An 18687-nucleotide genomic window follows, 5' to 3' on the forward strand; every position below is an offset into this window, starting at 1 on the left:
ACATATCGTGGCATCTAGCAGACTAGCATGACCAAAACATAAGACTCTCCGAGCCCAGCATAATCAGGTGACCATATCAGGATTCATTGTTTCGAAACTCTGATGGTTCAGTTGTTAATTTGTATCTGCTAACCTTAATTACTTTTCACCAACATTAAGCTGCATGCATTCGTAAAGTCATCCTGTAGCCCAAACAAAGCTAGGATAGAGGAGAAGCATATAATACATTTGCGCCCAAACATATGCGCATATTTGCATAGACGTTATACTTACTCTCATCTATAATCCCTGCTACTTCTCTCAAATTTATTAAAGCATTGTAGCAAAGTAGATAGCAATGACAACCATTCCTCTTTACAATTTTCACCAATATCACCAAGTAAATCGCGACTAATTTACACACTTAGTGGTGCACTTTGGTTTTGGTTAGAAAGCAACAATTTCTAGAGGCTTCAGACTTCATTGTTAACAAGGTAGCAGACGAAGCAACGGTTTGCTTAAATTCCCTTGCAGCTAATCAAGGCAGGCCTGCAGTTAACCAAACGGCGTTCACTACAGCAATCATGGGGGACAAAGTTCCCTTAGAGATAATGCATGCAGATAAGTCTACTACTATAGATGGCATAAAATACTTCATCACTGATGTTTGTGCTCGCATATTTTCTGATATTTTGGAGCGAGTTATTGGAGGTAATTGTATTCAGCAAACAGACAGATTAGCAGAAGATTAGTGAAAAACACAAATTCCATAGTACACAAGCAAATATTCTCATATTTGATTATGTCAAAAACAAAGGGTACTAAAACTGCTCAAGGCCTTGGCTACAAAAGATCCTCGTGATGCAAAGCAGGTTCCAGACGCCACATGAAACAATACTGCTTTTACAAACTATCCTATTCAGGGCTCAGAGATCAGAGACAATAGTATGTCAGAACTCTTTCATTAAACCCCAGTAAACTGAAACCTTGAAACTCCTATCAGATTATGTACTGCCTAATCTCATCAATTTCAGACTTACAACAAAACCAGGTAGCTTAAACTGGCACAGGTGTTGAGTATATATAATACATGAACAAGAAAAACTCAACACTGCCATACCACAAACTTCTAGCAAGTAATCAATCTGATACTTTTATAGTAAATATGCATATTTACACACAAACAGAAACTATAACACCAAAATCAAATAATCAATGCTGTAATTAGGTTGCAGCACAGACCGCACCAGCTTCTTGGACTAACCTTTCTGTTAAAGCTGAAAGACGGGCAACTTCAGTTTTAATCTCTGTTATGCACTCATTACTTTTAACTGTATCTGAGTCGGAGTCAAACCCATGTTGTAGGGGTACACTATCTTCAATCAAGTGCAATTTAGGTCCAGAGTCATTTTGTGGAAATACATTTACATCGTGATCAGCATCAAAGCTCAAGCTAGCTTTATTAAGTAGCTCTCTGCTAAGTTCTGCAAGTTTATGCAGAGCACTAGTTGCAGCCTCGACTTCGAGCTGAGCAGCTTCCAGTTGAAGCTTCTCAATTGCAAAGTCATCTACATTCTGTTGTCCAGCACTCTCCTTTGCCATGGTTGAGAGCTTCTTCAAACTATCAGCATCTCTAAGCCCTTCCTCTTTCAATTCTTTCAGTTCTCTGCCCTTTACTTCTAAACTTTGAATGACCTTTTCCAGCTCCTCCTCCTTGATTGCAAGTTCCCTCTGTGCACCCAGTAGTTCCATCTCCCTTACCTTAAGGTTCTCTTTAGTCAACTCAAGTTCAGCCTCTAGTTGTGTCTTCTGCAACCTAAAATCCTCCACGGGTTTCCCAAACAATTGAGATGGATACTCACCCAAGTCTCTTGCTTCGTCGTCATTTGTGGATATTACCAATTTATTAGTGAGATCTACGATTCTTCCAACCACAGTTTCAGCTTCAGAAGCCTTCAGTCTTGCATTAACCAGCTCATGCTGCATTGCCTCAGTGTAATCGTCTTTTTCTTTAAGCATGCCAGTGGCTAGGATAAGCTGGTCTTCCTTCATATTCAAGAGCATTTTTAGTTCTGCTACCTCAGCATTCACCTCCTCTAATCTCTTCTTAGCAGTACTGAGCTCCAAATCTCTCTCTTGCAATGTGAGCTGGAGGGACTTCTGTTCAGATATTAAGTGCTGAATTTCTAGTTTAGCATCCACCAATTCTTTTTCCTTAACCTCCAAGAGACTATTTGTTTTCTCAAATTCACTGTTCTTCTTGTTCAGATCCTCTCGGAGAGAAGACACTTCCTTGATTGCTTTTTGCAAAGAATACTTCTCCTTATTTAATCCCCCCTGTAGATCACGCAATAGGTCCCTCTTCAATGATAGATCCAGCTCAAATTCCTTATTCTGGGCCTCTGCAACTCTAAGCTTTGCTCTTTCACTTTCTATTTCTGCTTGGGCACTTTTCAGGCTACTCATGTAAGACACAATAGTTTCCTTTTGCTCTTCAAGTTCCAGCAGTTGCTTCTCCAGCACCAGCTCTTGCTCCTTCATTTTCTGTCTTGAGGTAGCCAGGGAATTTTGGGATGAGACCAACTCAGACCTCACATTAGCAAGAAGCCTTTTAACTCTTTGAAAATCTTTGATAGTTTCCTGACTCTCTTCTATGTGCTTGGATGCCTCCTCCCCAAGTTTTTTTAGGTCTTCCTGCGCTAGCAACCACTCCATTGTCTGCTTCTCCAATTTGGTCTCTGCGTCTTTTAACTTCTCTGTTTCAAGTTGTTTTGTATTTAACAACTCTTCTATCTCTTGTTGCTTTCCTTGGAGGGAATTACGAAGTTCCCGAAGTTCAATATCTTGTCTTTTCACTACATCATTGGCTTCATTCAAGAGCTGAGCTTTTGCTATAAGCTGAGCTTCAGTCCTGGCAACTTCTTCATTTTTCTGTGTCAATTCACACCTCATTTTATCAATTTGATCTTGTTTCAACAGCAATGCAGACTCTGCTGCAGTAACCTCCTGGTCTCTTTCCTTCAACTTTAATTTCAGATCTTCTATATACCTTGCCTGAGAAATTAACTTCAGATTAGCCTTCCTTAACTCATCCTCCAATTCTTCCTGCTTGGAACAGGCTGCTGCAATTTCCTTCTCTCGGCCCTCTAACTCCTCTCTTGCTTGATTTAATTCAGCATGCTCCAACATCACCATTCTTTCCGCTTCTTGAAGATCTTCCTCCTTCTTCTTTAAGGTTTTCAGTGCAGCCTCAAGATCAGACTCCAGATCTTTAAGGTTCAGGTCTGATTCAACATCTTGAAAAAAATGAGAATTCCCATTCATGTGTTCTTCCAGTTTCTGTGTCTGTACAAACAACCTCTCCAAGAGAGCCGTTGCAGGCTCAGGTGTCCCGTTGCTGTTGATGCTGGATTTCCTATCTCCCACAATTAAATTGGTGCCATGAAGAGCACAGCACTTTGTTGTTGTTACAAAAGATAATGTCCTGTGACCTTCATGGACCCTAAGAGGACAGAACTGCATAGATAAAAAGAATTTGGGAATGAGCTCCACTGAACTATATTGTGAATATCAAAGAATAGAATTTGAAAGTGAATTGGACAAATAGGAAGTATATATGCATTGTTGTAGCCTTGGACTGCTTTGTTTTGTGATAGAAAGTGACCAACTAAGAACAGAATTGGTAACCCAATTAATGATTTTTAATACATACACAACCATCAATATATAACCTTTAGTGCATATTGCATACTCCTCTAGCAAGGTATAGATTCAATATCAGATCACTTAATAACTCTTTCAACAACAAAAATCTCTTAACATTCAAAGAAACTCGAAAAAAACTCCAATTATCACAGCACTAGGATTCTAGGCCATTGATATGTCTTTTCCCAATCGAAAACCGAAAAATTATTAACCTCACTCAATCACAAAGAACCAAATACCCTTGTAAGTTGCAACCATATATAGTCAAATTACATCTATTACCCATTGTTCGATGAAATCACCATACTTAAAATCAACTCAAATCCAATTAACAACAAAATTTATCAGCAGCATACCAAAATTAGCAAAAACCAATCATAATTTACTATTCATTACAATCATAAAACCCCAGAATCTCAATTAAATATTCCTATTAACCCAGAATCTCAATTAAATATTCGAATTAACCCAGAGTCTCAAATTCATCAAAGAATAGAACTTTAAACGAAAACCCAACATGGGTCACTTTTAATAAATAAATAAATAAATAAATACAAGAAATGCAACAAATTACAAGAGAAACATATAATATAATCATAAATATGAAAAACCCAGCTGAAATTAAATGAGACCAAAAATAGTAAAATACCTTGAAATAATGGCGGCGAAAAGAAGCTGGAAAATGGGGAAGAAGAGTAGAAGAGAATCCCATGGCTGAAAGTGAGCAATTGGGCACCAAAGTGCCCCTTTAAATCAATCAAAACGATGAGTTTACAGCTTTATAGGCAGTGGATTTTAGAGAGAAAGAGAAAGGAGAGGGAAATGTAGGAAAGGCCAACTTTAAGCATTTGGGAAAGCTATGTTTGGCTTTTGGAGGGTTTCTTTGCCAAATAGTTTTGCAGTTTGTTTTTACCGGTATGTAGGCTTCTAGCACTCTAGCTCATGCTGCCACAGCCGAGTGCAAACTCGTATCACGGATTAAATTAATCTACTACCTCCTATTCTTTTTTAGTTGTAACTTTAAAATATTTTATATCTCTCAAATAATGCTTCAAAATTATACGGATTAACTAAAAAAAATTAGAGGTAGTAGTTTATTTCCTTGATTTTTTTACTTTAAATTAATTCGTAATACGAACTCGTATCAAGGATTAAATCAGTCAATTTTTACAAGTCTAACACTTAATAATAGAAGGTAGGTAAATGAATATCCCTACTTCCAACTTCCCAAGCACATGTAGTGATGTAGGTAGGGGGGAATTCATCTTGTGAGGTTCATCACAAGATTGAGCTTACCAACTTCCCTAAACTTGTTTGGTTAGAATATGGTGATTGTATTGCATTCACAAAGTTGAGAGGGAACGAGTTTACAGGGCGTATATCCTTGCTACCACGGCTAATTTTAGTTTATCTCCTTTTCATAATACATCTTAGTATGTTTGCTCAAGCTCGATCATGTCAAAAAAATACTACGTAAAAGATAATTTTACTATTATACTCCATATATGAAAAATAATACGAGTATCTTATCAAGACAAAGATTTTGCTCTGTATACGGATTGTTTATTCAATTATTTCAAGGGCTTATTTGTTCGGTTTTGTGCTTTTATTACGGAGTAGATATCGAGGTGATCAATCAAGAGTTTATTCGAGATAATGAGAGATAATAAAGGGATTAACCACTTAACTATAGTTTTTTTTATGCAACCTCTTAACTATAGTTTTTTTATGCAAACACTTAACTAGAGTTAAAACAACAAATAAAGTTTTCAAAAGTGTGTAGTTTATAGTGTGTGAATTCATTCTCTATGATGTGTTCCCATCTTCTAGAAATTATGTACTCCCTACTTCGTTTATGTTTTTAATAAATGATCGAGCTTAATATACAATTAATTAACTTACACTGCAATTACATTAAATCTTTCTACTATTGTTGAAAGTCATCGTCTCATTAGATGAAATAATTAAACACCCCGTTATTAGTGTTTACATGTAAAAGAAGTTTTTGTTTCAATAAAATTAAAGTATCTTCTTCGTTGATGATTTAGTATTTACTTATAAAATACTGTATTCATTTTTAATTTTTTACCAATTAATTTATTACAAGTAATGAATTTCCATATCCTAAGAAGTGGACCTCTAGCAAATATCGAAAAAGAATTGACATTTAGGGTAACAAACATGTCAAAATCAGTATTATACTTTTAGAAAGTCCTTTAAATAATAGAAATCGTGCATTGTGTGGAACCAAAAAATAGTAAGTACGGAGTATACTTTTAGAGAGTGAAAGCAAGATGAATGAATGAATAATCATTTTTAGCTTGCTTCATGTCGGCCAACTCAGTGGGTGGAGTATTAATTTCCAACTCACTCCATTCCTTTTGTTTGTCGCAAACTTAATAATTATCATCTTACACAACTTTCAACATAAATATCTTTAATTACGTATCACAGTATTAAAGTATAAAGTATTAGTACTAGTGATAACTGATAAGCATTATAATTCACAAATTTGAAGTTCTGAAATTAATCCCCACTAAAGGAAGACACCTTAATTAGGGGTGTACAAAGAAACCCGGACCGGACGCGGATTGTAAAGTTCAGACCGGTTCTGGTTCGGGTATGGAACGGTTCACTCCTAGTTGGGGCCCCTAGGAGTGTACATAAAATACTCGGATTAGAAACCGGATCTGAATCAAACCGAACACTGACCGGCATATTCAAGTCCACTTCCGGTCCGTGTAAGCTGATCCAATCCGATTTCAGTTCGACCCGGTTCAGGTCCGGTCTGGATCTGGACCGGTGTACACTCCTGACCTTAACGCTTTGTTTTTTGGATAGCAAATAAGGAAGGGGAGGGAAATAGAAGGAAAGAAATGGAGGGGGAGGTGAACTCTATTTTCCCTCCAACGGCTCCAAATCTCTTTAATTTTGGAAAGATTATGCTTATTAAAGAGAGAGAGAAAATGGATTCTTCCCTCTCCTATCCTTTCCTTCCCTCAATTCTTTATCCGAATAAGAGAGTTTGTCCCTCTCCCTTTCTATTTCCTTATTTTCCCTCCACTTTCTTTTATCCAAACAAAGTGTAAAGGTAAGAATTTTGTTATACTTTTCTCCATTTTCAAGAAATCTAACCTGCTAATCTTAAATACCATTTTCATTTTATATTCTTTATAACGATTAGACATTTTTAAATCACACTTTATATAAAATCATTACAAATGAAACAGAGATAATAAATTAAGCTATGCAAGATTTCAACCAACAGAGATTACGTACTATTCCGTATATCTATGAAGTGATGATTATATTCGCTAGTAATACTCGGTAGTAGTCAAAAAATTAAGAGCCTCATGATATCGTTGTAGTGTAGGGAGTTTATGGTGGAAGTAGCTTGATTTAACACGTGGGCCACTCGTATTTGTTGTTGCCACTTGCCACCATTGCTAAATGACAATCTTGAAGTTTCCTTGGCAAAATTCATTATGTTGGATTTTGTGTATGGTCCCAAGCTTCCAACATGATACACGCACCGTCTCCCCAAGGACCCAGCCCTCCGAAAAAGGAAGTTATTATCCCGTTTTATATTAATTTGCAACAATTTGATATAAAATACAGAGAAAAAATGTCTAATCATTGCAAATAATATGAAATGGATGTAATACATGTTTTACAAGTTACGGTGTACAAACACAATTATTTGGACCTTAATCATGTCCAATGTGGGGGTGAACACAAAAATATCAATTCGAGACAAATAATGTGTTCTCATTTGTGGATTTTACGGGGTTTCAAATAGTAATAATCTAATTTAAAATGAAAGTAAATAAAAGTAATGATACTCTTTTCATGCCTAAATTATTGCCTTAGATCCTACAATTAACATCAAGTGTAAATTGGTGTACGTGAGTTATCACAATTATTGAGGAAAAAAGAGATTAAGAGCGCAAGTAAAATAACAAGTGGAAATATCGCGAATTATCAATTAAAGTAAAACAATCTTTTAAAACATTGTCAACATTTGTGTTTAATATATGGGGCAATATTTTTAAAGATGGAGTGTGAAAATTGAATTATAACAAGAACTATAAGGGCAATGATATAGAGTTGTAGACAAAATTTGATCTAGATCTTGCGTGTCACCCCTCAAGGTTTCAACTAACTAAACCAAGCCAGTTGATCATCCACGAGACAAATTGTTTTACCTAAACCATGCACACAACCATTCTCACACACTAGTTTGGTAAAGACGGTAGACGTTCTCATGCACTTTTTGCTAAGGACACAACCATCTACGCTATGTGCTCAGGCGGTCACCCATGCAAGAAATGATTAATAGACATAACCGTGCTGGCTATTGTATAAAAAAAAATTACTAGTTCAAACATTGTTAATATTGGGTTATGAGAGGTGGTTGGAAACGATAGCTTTAATTGATCAAGATGAAGTCTCATTCTTAACTATCACCTTCAAGATTTTTAATCAACTAAACTAATTGAAAACCGTAACCTAAAAATATACGATGGTATCTCCATTCTCCAATACATTTGGTGTCAACGTAGGCCTATGGGGCCAGGGCCAACGGACCGCCAGCCTAACTAATTAGTTGGCCAGGGCACGTTGTTTTAGATCCCATATTTAACAAATACTTGTTAAATTTAATAATGTTATAGGCCCAAAAAGCCTCTTTACTTGGGTTGGGCCGTTAGTTAGCTTCCTGTCCAACAAAAACCTTTGTTCATTGAATTATTCGTCCACTGAATTAAAAAAAAAAAAGTCAGTACTTTTGGGTTTGCTTAAATTTGAATTAGGTATAACGAATCATAGAGTACAATTTTGCATTTTTCATTTCAAAGAGGGTTTTTTTTTTAGTGGTGAAAATTTTCTACCTAAGGATGTGTTTGGATTTAGACTGATGTATTATTATTAGGGTAATAAAAGTTAAACTAAATAAAATGAAAGTTAATATAAGGAAAGAGAGGGTAGTAATAGTGTGATTGCATTGATGGTGTGGTGAAATTTGGGAGGTGAAGAAACAAATACAAAAACTATTAGTCTAAGACGGTGGATAACTATTACCTTCTGTATCAAGGTATTGATTCCTCCGTCTCTTTTTTTTTCATGTCATTAAGTATACTTAATTGATTAATTTTATGAAGAAATCAAAAGTACTCCGATTGAACCTTGTATTATACTTCGTATATAGCTAATGGGCCAATGTTAAGCCCTAAACTCTTCTCCTAGGTTGTATAAATATATTGTGAATATCGTAATACGACACACAGAATATCATTTTACTCTAATCTTCCTCTCTAATTTGACATGGTATCAGAGCCAAAATCAATCTAAACCCTAAAACTCTATTTTTTTTTTCTCTCTACTCTCTAAACTCTAAACTCTAATCTTCTCTATTGATAATCGAGACAGTGGTGTCCGTCAATTTTTGTCCAGTTTTTCTTTTTAGTCATTCTCTTTAAATTTGATCCATACTATTTTAAATCGTAGAAATCACACCGCTCTCACAAGTCACAACCACTATATATATTAACCCTCCACAACTTTTCTTGATCTCATCAACTCTTTTCAACAAAAAATTATTAAATAACTTCGCCTATATGAGGCGAAAAAACAAGGGACAGAAGGGTATAGCTTTCGTGTAAGCTATTATATATATCTAATTTTCAAATCGAGTAAATTTCACAAATGCCATAATGATAAGCACACAATATTAACTTAGTCCTTTTAAAAAGTATCCTTTGACATTTATATTAATGGACAAAAATAGTGTAACTTAATCTTTCCAACTATGGGCTCCTGCCACTTAATGGACCTTTATTCTTTCAACACAATGATGCAATGATAAGAAAAATAAAAAGGCTTCAAATCCTCATTTCATTCAAATCTATAGCTACCAATCAATCTCTCTAGTCCATATCCATTGAAAAGAAAAAATTCAAAAAGTGAGATGATGCTAATCTTTGATTTCACTTAAAACGAATATTCATAAAAAGAAATATGTATAACCTAAAAAGAAAATTGGCCTTTTCTTTCTAAAATGTCTTTCTCAAAAGAGCATGATTAAAGTAAGTGTGAAAATATATTATGATCTTTCATCACATAGGCCATAGGATCTAAAAGAGTATCTAATCCAATATATACCAATCATATAAACTACAATAAAGCAAATATATGAAATGATGCATCTGGTTGAGGTTAGCTCGTAACATCAACAGTTTTTTTATGCGTCCTACTAAGATTGTCTCATATTTATAACTAATTTAAATTTCAACAAACATTTCATTTTGCTTCATATTGGTAGATTTTATATTTCTTTTATTTTAAAATAAATTTGATGAGACATTTAATTCTTAATGAAACAAGAGAGGTAGTAGTTATACAAAATAAGATTCTCAAGTGTGAAAGCCTCTTTTACAAAATAAACTTCAATCATGATTCCTTAGTACGAGGTGCAAATGCAATTACAATACCTTTCTGACAATATTATACTGCTATATATTGGATCCTATTCTCGTACAAACATGGGTCCCTTGATGCAAAGATTTCATCTTGATCATCTTGGTTCTTTCAATTCAATAATGAGGACAAAAATTTGGACTTGCCAAAAGAGTTGGTTTGATTTGGGAATTGGGACTACTTTGAATCACTTTAGTTTGACGAGTCCTATTTGAATGATTAGGCAATGGAATCATGATCTGATCGGGTCAAATTCAAATTCGTTGATTGGTTTTCAATTCTTATTCCAATCATGTAATCTATAAAAAATAACATTAATATAATTTATTATATATAAGAATAAAATATATGTTAAACTACAGGTGATAAATATAACTTTATTGTAAACAATATATGTAGTATGTCAATTTGAGACTAACAAGAACAATGAATAATTATTCCATAATTTAACACAATATAATCCATTCAAATCATGAATATAACATCTTATCTACTAGACAATATTAAACTTGTAAGAGTTGTAGCATTAGATCATATTCTCGTACTTATTGGGTCCCTTGAAGCAAAGCAATTTTTTTGTATCCTAATTATCTTCTAACAACTCAAATATAAAGGCTAATGATGAATTACAATATGCTAAGAAGTTGCCTTCATTAAGCTAATACCACATAATAATATTCAATGATTATCTAGATATAGAAGAGAAAAGCATTGTTTATTATATTATTATGTGTCGAGTTATGATTCATCGAAATGAAACATCGAGAACAGTTAGGGTGCTAAGACAATTGAAAATACAAGTGAATTTGACAATGCAACATCAGTACTAACTACCTCTTTCATGCTTGCAATCAAATGATAAATGTCAATTCTAATGGTTGTTACTTGTTTAGATGATATAGATTAGCATCTATATGCAATTATAAGATTTAGAGTTTGAATAGATGGATGATGGAACATATAATATAGAACGTTAACTATATTGAGACAAAAGGCTTGTTTGGCACAGTGGGGATTCCAGGAATTCTTTGTTATGGGTTCGGAGTTTTCGAGCGTAAAATAATGTACTTAACTTTTGTACTATTCACACCCACCTTTGATCACCTTTTGTGATTTATACGTAAGTTAAAACATAGCTACATAGGTTTTTGTTTAGATTGTCTTAATAAATCATATCACAATATTTGATCTATTGGTTACAATTTTTACTTATTAGGAATTAAATTAAATATATTGATGATTAGATTTATATATTGACAAACATGATAAATGAAGCAGGTCAAATAAAAAAAAACGAAACAATTAGTTATCAGTTTCAAGTTACAACCATAATTCGGGGCGACAGCTTGTTATTCATGCAAATTTGCATCTAAAGTTATTATATAATCCAATGTATAACTAAGTAAACAAGTGAATAAGGCTCACTAAAATATTTATATGAATGGAGTTATATAGCGAAATTTCAAGGTAAAAAATATTAATAAATGACAAGTAAACTCAATCCCCTTGAAATGAATTTGGTTTACAGGCCAACTCACCAGCAAAATATTTTTTTTTAAAAAAAGAGCAAGGGAAAAGGTTTGATCCTGCGTCAATTGGGTAGGAAACAAGCTTTGTACGCAGACCTTCAACCACTGATCCAACATGACTTAGATCTCTACAATTAGCGCATTAATTGATATTATATCTTTTTTTATTTTCCAGACTGCGTAGAATTTTCAGAAGTCTAGTATGGGTTCAGCCGAACCCATTGAACCCATACTAGAATCGCCACTGGTTTGGCAATTACTATATACGAAGTATATTTTATTTTTAAAAGAAAGCAATATACACAATCATACATAGAATATTTGGTGCAAATAAAGTTGAAACATACCAAGCAAAGTTTGGTGGAGTTGGTGGAAAACTCATTTTGTGATTTTAAGGTCACAAGTTTGAGCCCCACCAACTACGAAAATGCTACTGATTCATTAGGATAAAAAAAAGAATTGAAACATTAGTTAAATTTTACTTTCATAATGCTTATATGCGGACGAGTAAACACATACTTCATTCGTTGTGGGCAGTCAGGGTTTTTTTTTTTTTTTTTTTTTTTTTTTTAAATGGATCAAAATGATCACTTGTCTAGCTAGAAGAATTCTCATCAGCATATTTTTCTTTTACACTATCAAAGAGTTAACCGACTACTATTGTAATCTGATTGAGATAAGTGTGTTCAATGATATGTTAACTCATATTTGTTCATTTGATTGTTTTTATTTATTTTTTATTTGAAATATACAAAACACTCTTATAATTGAACACCCAAATATATAATAAAAGTTAAGTTACGCGGGTTGGTGTGGGTTACCGGTCTATATATACGCCAGAAAATGCACCTAGTGCCGAGTGCCTGCCTAGTAGTAGGCTAGTAGCTTAGTGGTCCATAAACAAAAACAGTTTAAGCAATACTGGCATTCAACAGTACTATGTACTATGTTAAATTTGTACCAAGACTTTGCTAACCCCATTTTTAAAAATTGAAATATATTTTCTACAATATTTTTACCATAAAAAGGAGAATATCTTGGTTGAGATATTGCACCAAAACACCAAATTGGACGGTTAAGATTAAATGTGATGATGATGGGATAAAATCAAACCATAATAATCTTGAAAGTGGTGGGAGACAAAGAAAGAGAGAGAAGAGGGCGCCAAATCTTGCGTATCTAATTTATGATATAGATTCAATTTTATAGTAATGTCTTAATTTTTACTACTATCACATTTATTTTATTTGTTGAGATGACGTACTCGCGCGTGGGGGTTGAACAGTGATACGTACATTAATTTTTGTCTCCTTTGTTGGCCCTCAACATGTTCAAACTCATTGGTCAGATTTTCTTTCACTCTCTCTTTCAACGCGTGTACTCAAGCGCACTTTTGTCTTTTGTGGATCGAATATGACACGAAATAAATTGGTTAGAGTTGTAATACTCCATAATTTAAATTTATTATAGCCCAAAAGTGCAAATTGTGTACTCAAATCATGTAGGTGTGCTTTGTTGTACCATACAAAATAAGCGGTAATTAAACTTATTGGAGCTGAAATGAACTGAAATTAAGCTGAATACAACAGGTTCTTACTTATTAAACCCTCACACATCAGTAATAATGAAAATGTGGATGCAACACAGGTCCACCCATACCTGGTGCAAATTAATTCCACTTTGAAGGAGGGGCGGATGAGATTCGAACCCGTGACCTTTGTGTCACGCTGGCTCTGATACCATGTTAACGGACTATCTCAACCAAAAACTTAAACTGCTGGTTGAGGTCCAGGAATACGTTTTATACTCTATCACTTCCCATTCTTACCTTATTTCTCTAACCAAACACAACTTTCTTTCAATACTTCCTAAGAAATTCTATTTCTTGATTGGAACCAAATAAACAAGTTTTGTATGAATTTCATACTCCATATGTGTTTTCGCCTTTTCGAATATTAGATCTCTAAATACTAGTGTGGTTGAGAAGAATGAGAACATAATCAATCTTACAAACTAGTATAGTGCAATTGGAATGAAATTTGGATTTATATTTTTCCAAGCTTTATTTTAATGAAGTAGGTGTCTCTAAATTGCGGTTGTGAAATTAATTTGAAAATTAATTATTTAGGTATATGCTTTTTCGGTTTTTCCACTCTCTAAGGATAAATATTTATACTATGAAAAAGAAAACACTAATAGTACCAGGGTTTTTTTTTTTTTTTTTTTTTTTTTTTTGAATTAATTTAATACTTACATAATGCTAAATTTTAACCGTACAACACTATGAACACTACTAGTACTTGTTTTCTATCATTGGTTTGGAACCTAGTGAAAATGTGCCTTTGTGTGGTTGGCCTTTATGCTTCGAGTAGTCACCTCTAAAATCTACTTGTACATTAGTGGGATTTATTCCATGTTTCCATTCAATTAATGGTTCTTCCTTTCGTTTTTCATGTACTCTAATTTTATTACCTGAAGAAAAAAAAAAAAACAATCAATCAAATTACCATACTTTTAAGTGTATTGTCCACATACTGCAAGTCATTAGCAATGTAGTGAGCCATGATAATTTGTCCCCTTTCCACTTTTGTGCACACCAAGCCTTATTTTGAATAAATTTTAAGTCTTTATTTGATCTCTCTCATTTTATTTGAAATTTATTTTTTGTAAAAAAAGACAATTTGTTTAAATCTACCTTAGTGAACTATGAAGAAAAACTTTTTATTTTTTATTTATTTTTAAACTTAACTTATTATTTCCTCCATTCTTTTTCAGTTGACCTACTTTGACTTTTGTGAAAAATATGTAAAGAAAAAAATATATTCGTGTGGAGTCCTTTTAAATTTGTCTCAATAATGTATATCATAATATATATAACTTTTATATTTTTTACTTATGAACAAGACGAATTAAAGTTATTAATCATTTAAGTTTTACATTGGTAAGCATAATAAAAGAAATAGGTCTCAGAGCAAGTGTTAATTATCTAAATGTATTTCGATTGAAATAAAGTAAAATATGGCAAAAAACCTAATAATCTACTCCATCCATTTTTAAATACTTGTTCCACTTTTCATTTGTGGCCGTTTTTAAATACCTGCTCCATTTTCATATTTGGAAAACTTCTCTATATTTTATTAATTTCTCCAATTTCTCCTCAAACTCCGCGTATGGAGAAATGGAACAAGTATTTAAAAACGGGGGGAGTATTACATGCAATATGTAATATATTATTCATTGTAGGCCAGGCTAATATCTCCAATTGCGATGTTATGAAGAATAATTACTAGATTGTTATTGTTTGTACGGAGTGTAATCTTTTTCGGATTCATGTAATGCCCCACTAAAGGCCTTTCAAGCATCAACCATTTTGTCTGAATATTCGCTTGGCTTTATATTACATTAAAATCAATTCGTATATAAAAAAACATACAACATCTGTAGTAAAATTCAAAATACAAAAAATCACGTCAAATTAGATCAAAAAATCTTGTCTTTGATTCGATAACGATGTTTCATACATCCCCTCCACGAGTGGTTGAAACCTTGAAATGAACAACCTTGAAATATTCAAATGCAAAGGGCATTCAATGTACCAAATAGATGAGTAAAATGTACCCTTCAAGGGTAAATTTCTAATTTTCTAGGGTAAGTAATTTTGGGGGCGTGAACCACACTCACAACAAATTGATGTGGAAGAAGTACTGCCAAAAGTGTAATGTGATGAGATCATCGTATCTAATGTAGGGTCCACCCCATTAAAGAATGAATATTTTATGGTCAACATTTGACAATGACACAATTCCATATAATTTTATTCCATCAAATTCCACGTGTCACACAATTAGTCTTTTGATGTTATCATTCCTTTTGTAGACCCACAATCAACGGCTGAGATCTGAGGAGTATGACGTGGACCCTCCAGCTCAGTTTAAAAATTTCCAGGTTGTAACGCCACGTCATCATGGTAAAATAACAATAAAAAATAGAAAATGTAGAAATAAAAAGAGGGACCACAAAAACACTCTCCATCTCCAAATCTTAAAAGCTAGGCCATGGGCTATGAGCTTGATTTTAACTTTGACAACGCATAGCCGTCAATTTCCGGGGACCTCGAAATATTTACATAGGATATATATATTCAACTATATAATCACTACTGATATGCTTGTTTTGTCATTGTTTTTTTGATCTTTGTGATCAAGTAAGTACGGACCGAATCGGAGTAATATTAGAGCATGTTCTCATACGATTATTTTAAATTTTGTTTAGTTCTAATAAGTTCAGTTCAGCTCTTAATTTCCTTCTCTCATAAAATATTAATTTTCGTTCAGTTTAGTTTAGTTCAATTCAGTTCAACTTCTAATTTTCTTCTCTTATAAAATATTCATTTCAATTCAGTTCAGCTCAGCTCTAATAAATTCAGTACAGTTCAGCTCATTTCAGTCAATGAGAACATGCCCTTAATATGTTTTTACAATAACTTATATACTAATATTTAACTTGATATAATTGTCAATACATGATTGTCAATGCACTAGCTTAATTATTAATATATTAATATATATATATATATATATATATATATATATATATATATATATATATATATATATATATATATGCATGGTGTGTAATTATATAAGAAGCACTTTAAAGTAATGAAACTTCAAAATAGTACACATATATTCAATAAATTACATAATACCTCTATTATATACTCATATGCATTGATATATAAACATGTAACCTTTTCCAAAAAAAAAAAAAAAAAAAAAAAAAAAAAAAAAAAAAAAAAACATGTACACCTATAAATGTATATTGCATGGGATAAACAATAAAGTAATAATTGGTAATTTTGTGAGTTTATTCGTGTTGAAGTAAACATATAAAGATTTTACAATGCGATATTTACCTTTTTATTATATATTGACATTTAATGATCTGTAAGAATTGCAAGGTACAAAAAAACTTAATAAAGAAAAGGTGGTGAATATTATCAATATGTCATCGAATTAAATACGTATGTAATATTCCGATTTGTCTCTTAAGCTAGTGATTTGTGAACAATTGTAATCCTGATCTACATCTAATTAAATTCTCATTCATTACTCTTACAATTACGTTTCAACTAGTTAGCCACCTACATAGTGGCTACATCCATCTCTAAACCTTAAAAATGCTGTCTAATTAACGTGGGTCGCTCGTAAGCCGAATTATAATATTGACAACACATATAAAGGCGTCAATTTAGAAGACCCCAAATAAATTTACACAAGAATTGAAATTCTTTAGCATCTCGAAATCTGAAATGGGGTTGATATTCAAAGGTTACATCAAATAAAAGACATCTAAGATTGTGATATTACTATAACTAACATGCCTGCAATCAATGCTAACGAATGACATATTTGGGACCCCATTTTAGTTTTGCTTGGATCATGTAATCATGTTATCTTCGTCTTATTATTCATCTATGTTTTCTAATAAAATGTGCGTTTATATATTTATCATATTTATTGTATCACTTGTTAACTTTTTGTACTACTACGTATTTTGTAGTTTTTTTTTTTTTTTTTTTTTTTTTTTTTTTTTTTTTTTTTGGGATAAAGGTTGCAAGAGATGGTGTAGGTGGACGTTGTATAACTTTCCATTGAATAAAATAACTCGATAGTGTTAAGAACTTTTTTTTTTTGAGGGAAAGCTAGGAAGCGAATTCATTCATTGTTGGACAAATTGTCCATGAGTACATAGGGAGAAATATCGTTAGGACAACAATTCGCCCAAATTTGTTCAACACCATAAGGAATTAAACGAGCTAAATGGTGTGCGACAAAATTCCCTTCCCGATTTACATGAGACCAAGAGATATAATCAAAGGAAGAACAAGTTTCTAAAACATCATCGAGCAAAGAGTCAAGGTCAGAAAGATAAGTGGAAGCCTTTGAAAGCCTTGAAATGATACTGCTGTTGTCGGACTCAAGTATGATGCTGTTAAGTCCATGCTGCTTAGCCAATCGAATCGCATATATATAGCTGCCTTGCACTCGGCAAGCTCAGGAGACCAGAAGGCCTTGTACCTCTTGACGCCAGCAAACAAGACCTCTCCTTTGTGATTTCGGGCAACAACACCAAGACCAACCCAACCCTCAATGTTCAATGATGCGTCGCAGTTCACTTTGACACAGTCTTGTGGTGGGGGTTTCCATACTTTCGGGCTTTTAGGTGCTTTAGGAGCTTTGCAGCCATAAATTCTTTTGGCATATTTATCATAGTCTTCAACTAGATTAGCCATTCTCGTGAGTACAATATTGTGAGGAGTTTCCTTATTATTGAAGACTTTATTGTTGCGACGCTCCCATATTAGCCAAAGAAGAGCAGCACCACGCTGTTGAGTCTTCAAATTCTCACTGCCCCAAACTTCAATCAGGTCCTTGAAATCAGGGAATTCCTCCACTCTCTCAAGCTTTTCACAGCTAGCAGCAACCCATAGGTCACGGACAGCAGTACAGGAGAAAAAAAGTATGGCTTAGAGTCTCGATTTCAGTTAAACACCATGGGCATTTGTCATCTTCACTCATGTGTCTATATTTAAGAAGAGCACGGACTGGCAGAGAACTTGTGCAAGCACGCCATAGCAGATGCCTCACTTTTGGTGTGGTTTCAAGCTTCCACAAATTCACCCAAGCTTGGTGAAAAAGATCAAGGTTACAAGACTTACCTAACATGTATGCAGTCTTGACAGAATACAAACCGTTGTTGGAAAAAGCCCATGTAATGCAGTCCTTCGGGGATCTCAGGCTGATAGGAATGGAGAGGATGCATTTAACATCACGCTCATTAAAAATTTTGGCAAGTAACTCGTGATTCCAGTCCATAGTTGCAAAATCAATAAGCTCATTCACAAAGGACACCTCGTCATTTCGAGGAGACAAAATCCTTGAGCCAAATTCATCAGCTACCCACAGATCGTCCCATATATGAATATTGCAACCATTCC

At 33.6% G+C, this 18687-nt stretch overlaps 1 protein-coding gene across 2 annotated transcripts; it reads right to left on the minus strand.

Annotated features, from left to right (window-relative positions):
* Positions 1-328: 328 nt before the first annotated feature.
* Positions 329-4581, minus strand: LOC145642470 (protein involved in starch initiation 1-like). Of its 2 annotated transcripts, XM_081693664.1 has the most exons (3): positions 4334-4581; positions 1244-3495; positions 329-528 (listed from the first exon to the last, which is right to left on the minus strand). In XM_081693664.1, the coding sequence occupies exons 1-3, from the start codon at positions 4394-4396 to the stop codon at positions 498-500; spliced, it is 2346 nt and encodes a 781-aa protein (XP_081549790.1). In that variant the 5' UTR covers positions 4397-4581; the 3' UTR covers positions 329-497. The 2 variants fall into 2 exon arrangements, with proteins under 2 accessions (XP_081549790.1, XP_081549789.1); XM_081693663.1 differs by lacking the exon at positions 329-528 and having other exon boundaries at positions 728-3495.
* Positions 4582-18687: the final 14106 nt, after the last annotated feature.

Source organism: Chenopodium album, chromosome 8 (assembly GCF_948465745.1).
Source record: "Chenopodium album chromosome 8, dcCheAlbu1.1, whole genome shotgun sequence".
Classification (NCBI taxonomy): Eukaryota; Viridiplantae; Streptophyta; class Magnoliopsida; order Caryophyllales; family Amaranthaceae; genus Chenopodium; species Chenopodium album.

Coding starts and splice junctions, on each gene's coding strand:
- LOC145642470 (XM_081693663.1), bottom strand. CDS start 4,396: ATGGGATTCTCTTCTACTCTTCTTCCCCATTTTCCAGCTTCTTTTCGC. Junction 3,496..4,333: donor TTCGCCGCCATTATTTCAAG/GTATTTTACTAT, acceptor TTATCTATGCAG/TTCTGTCCTCTTAGGGTCCA.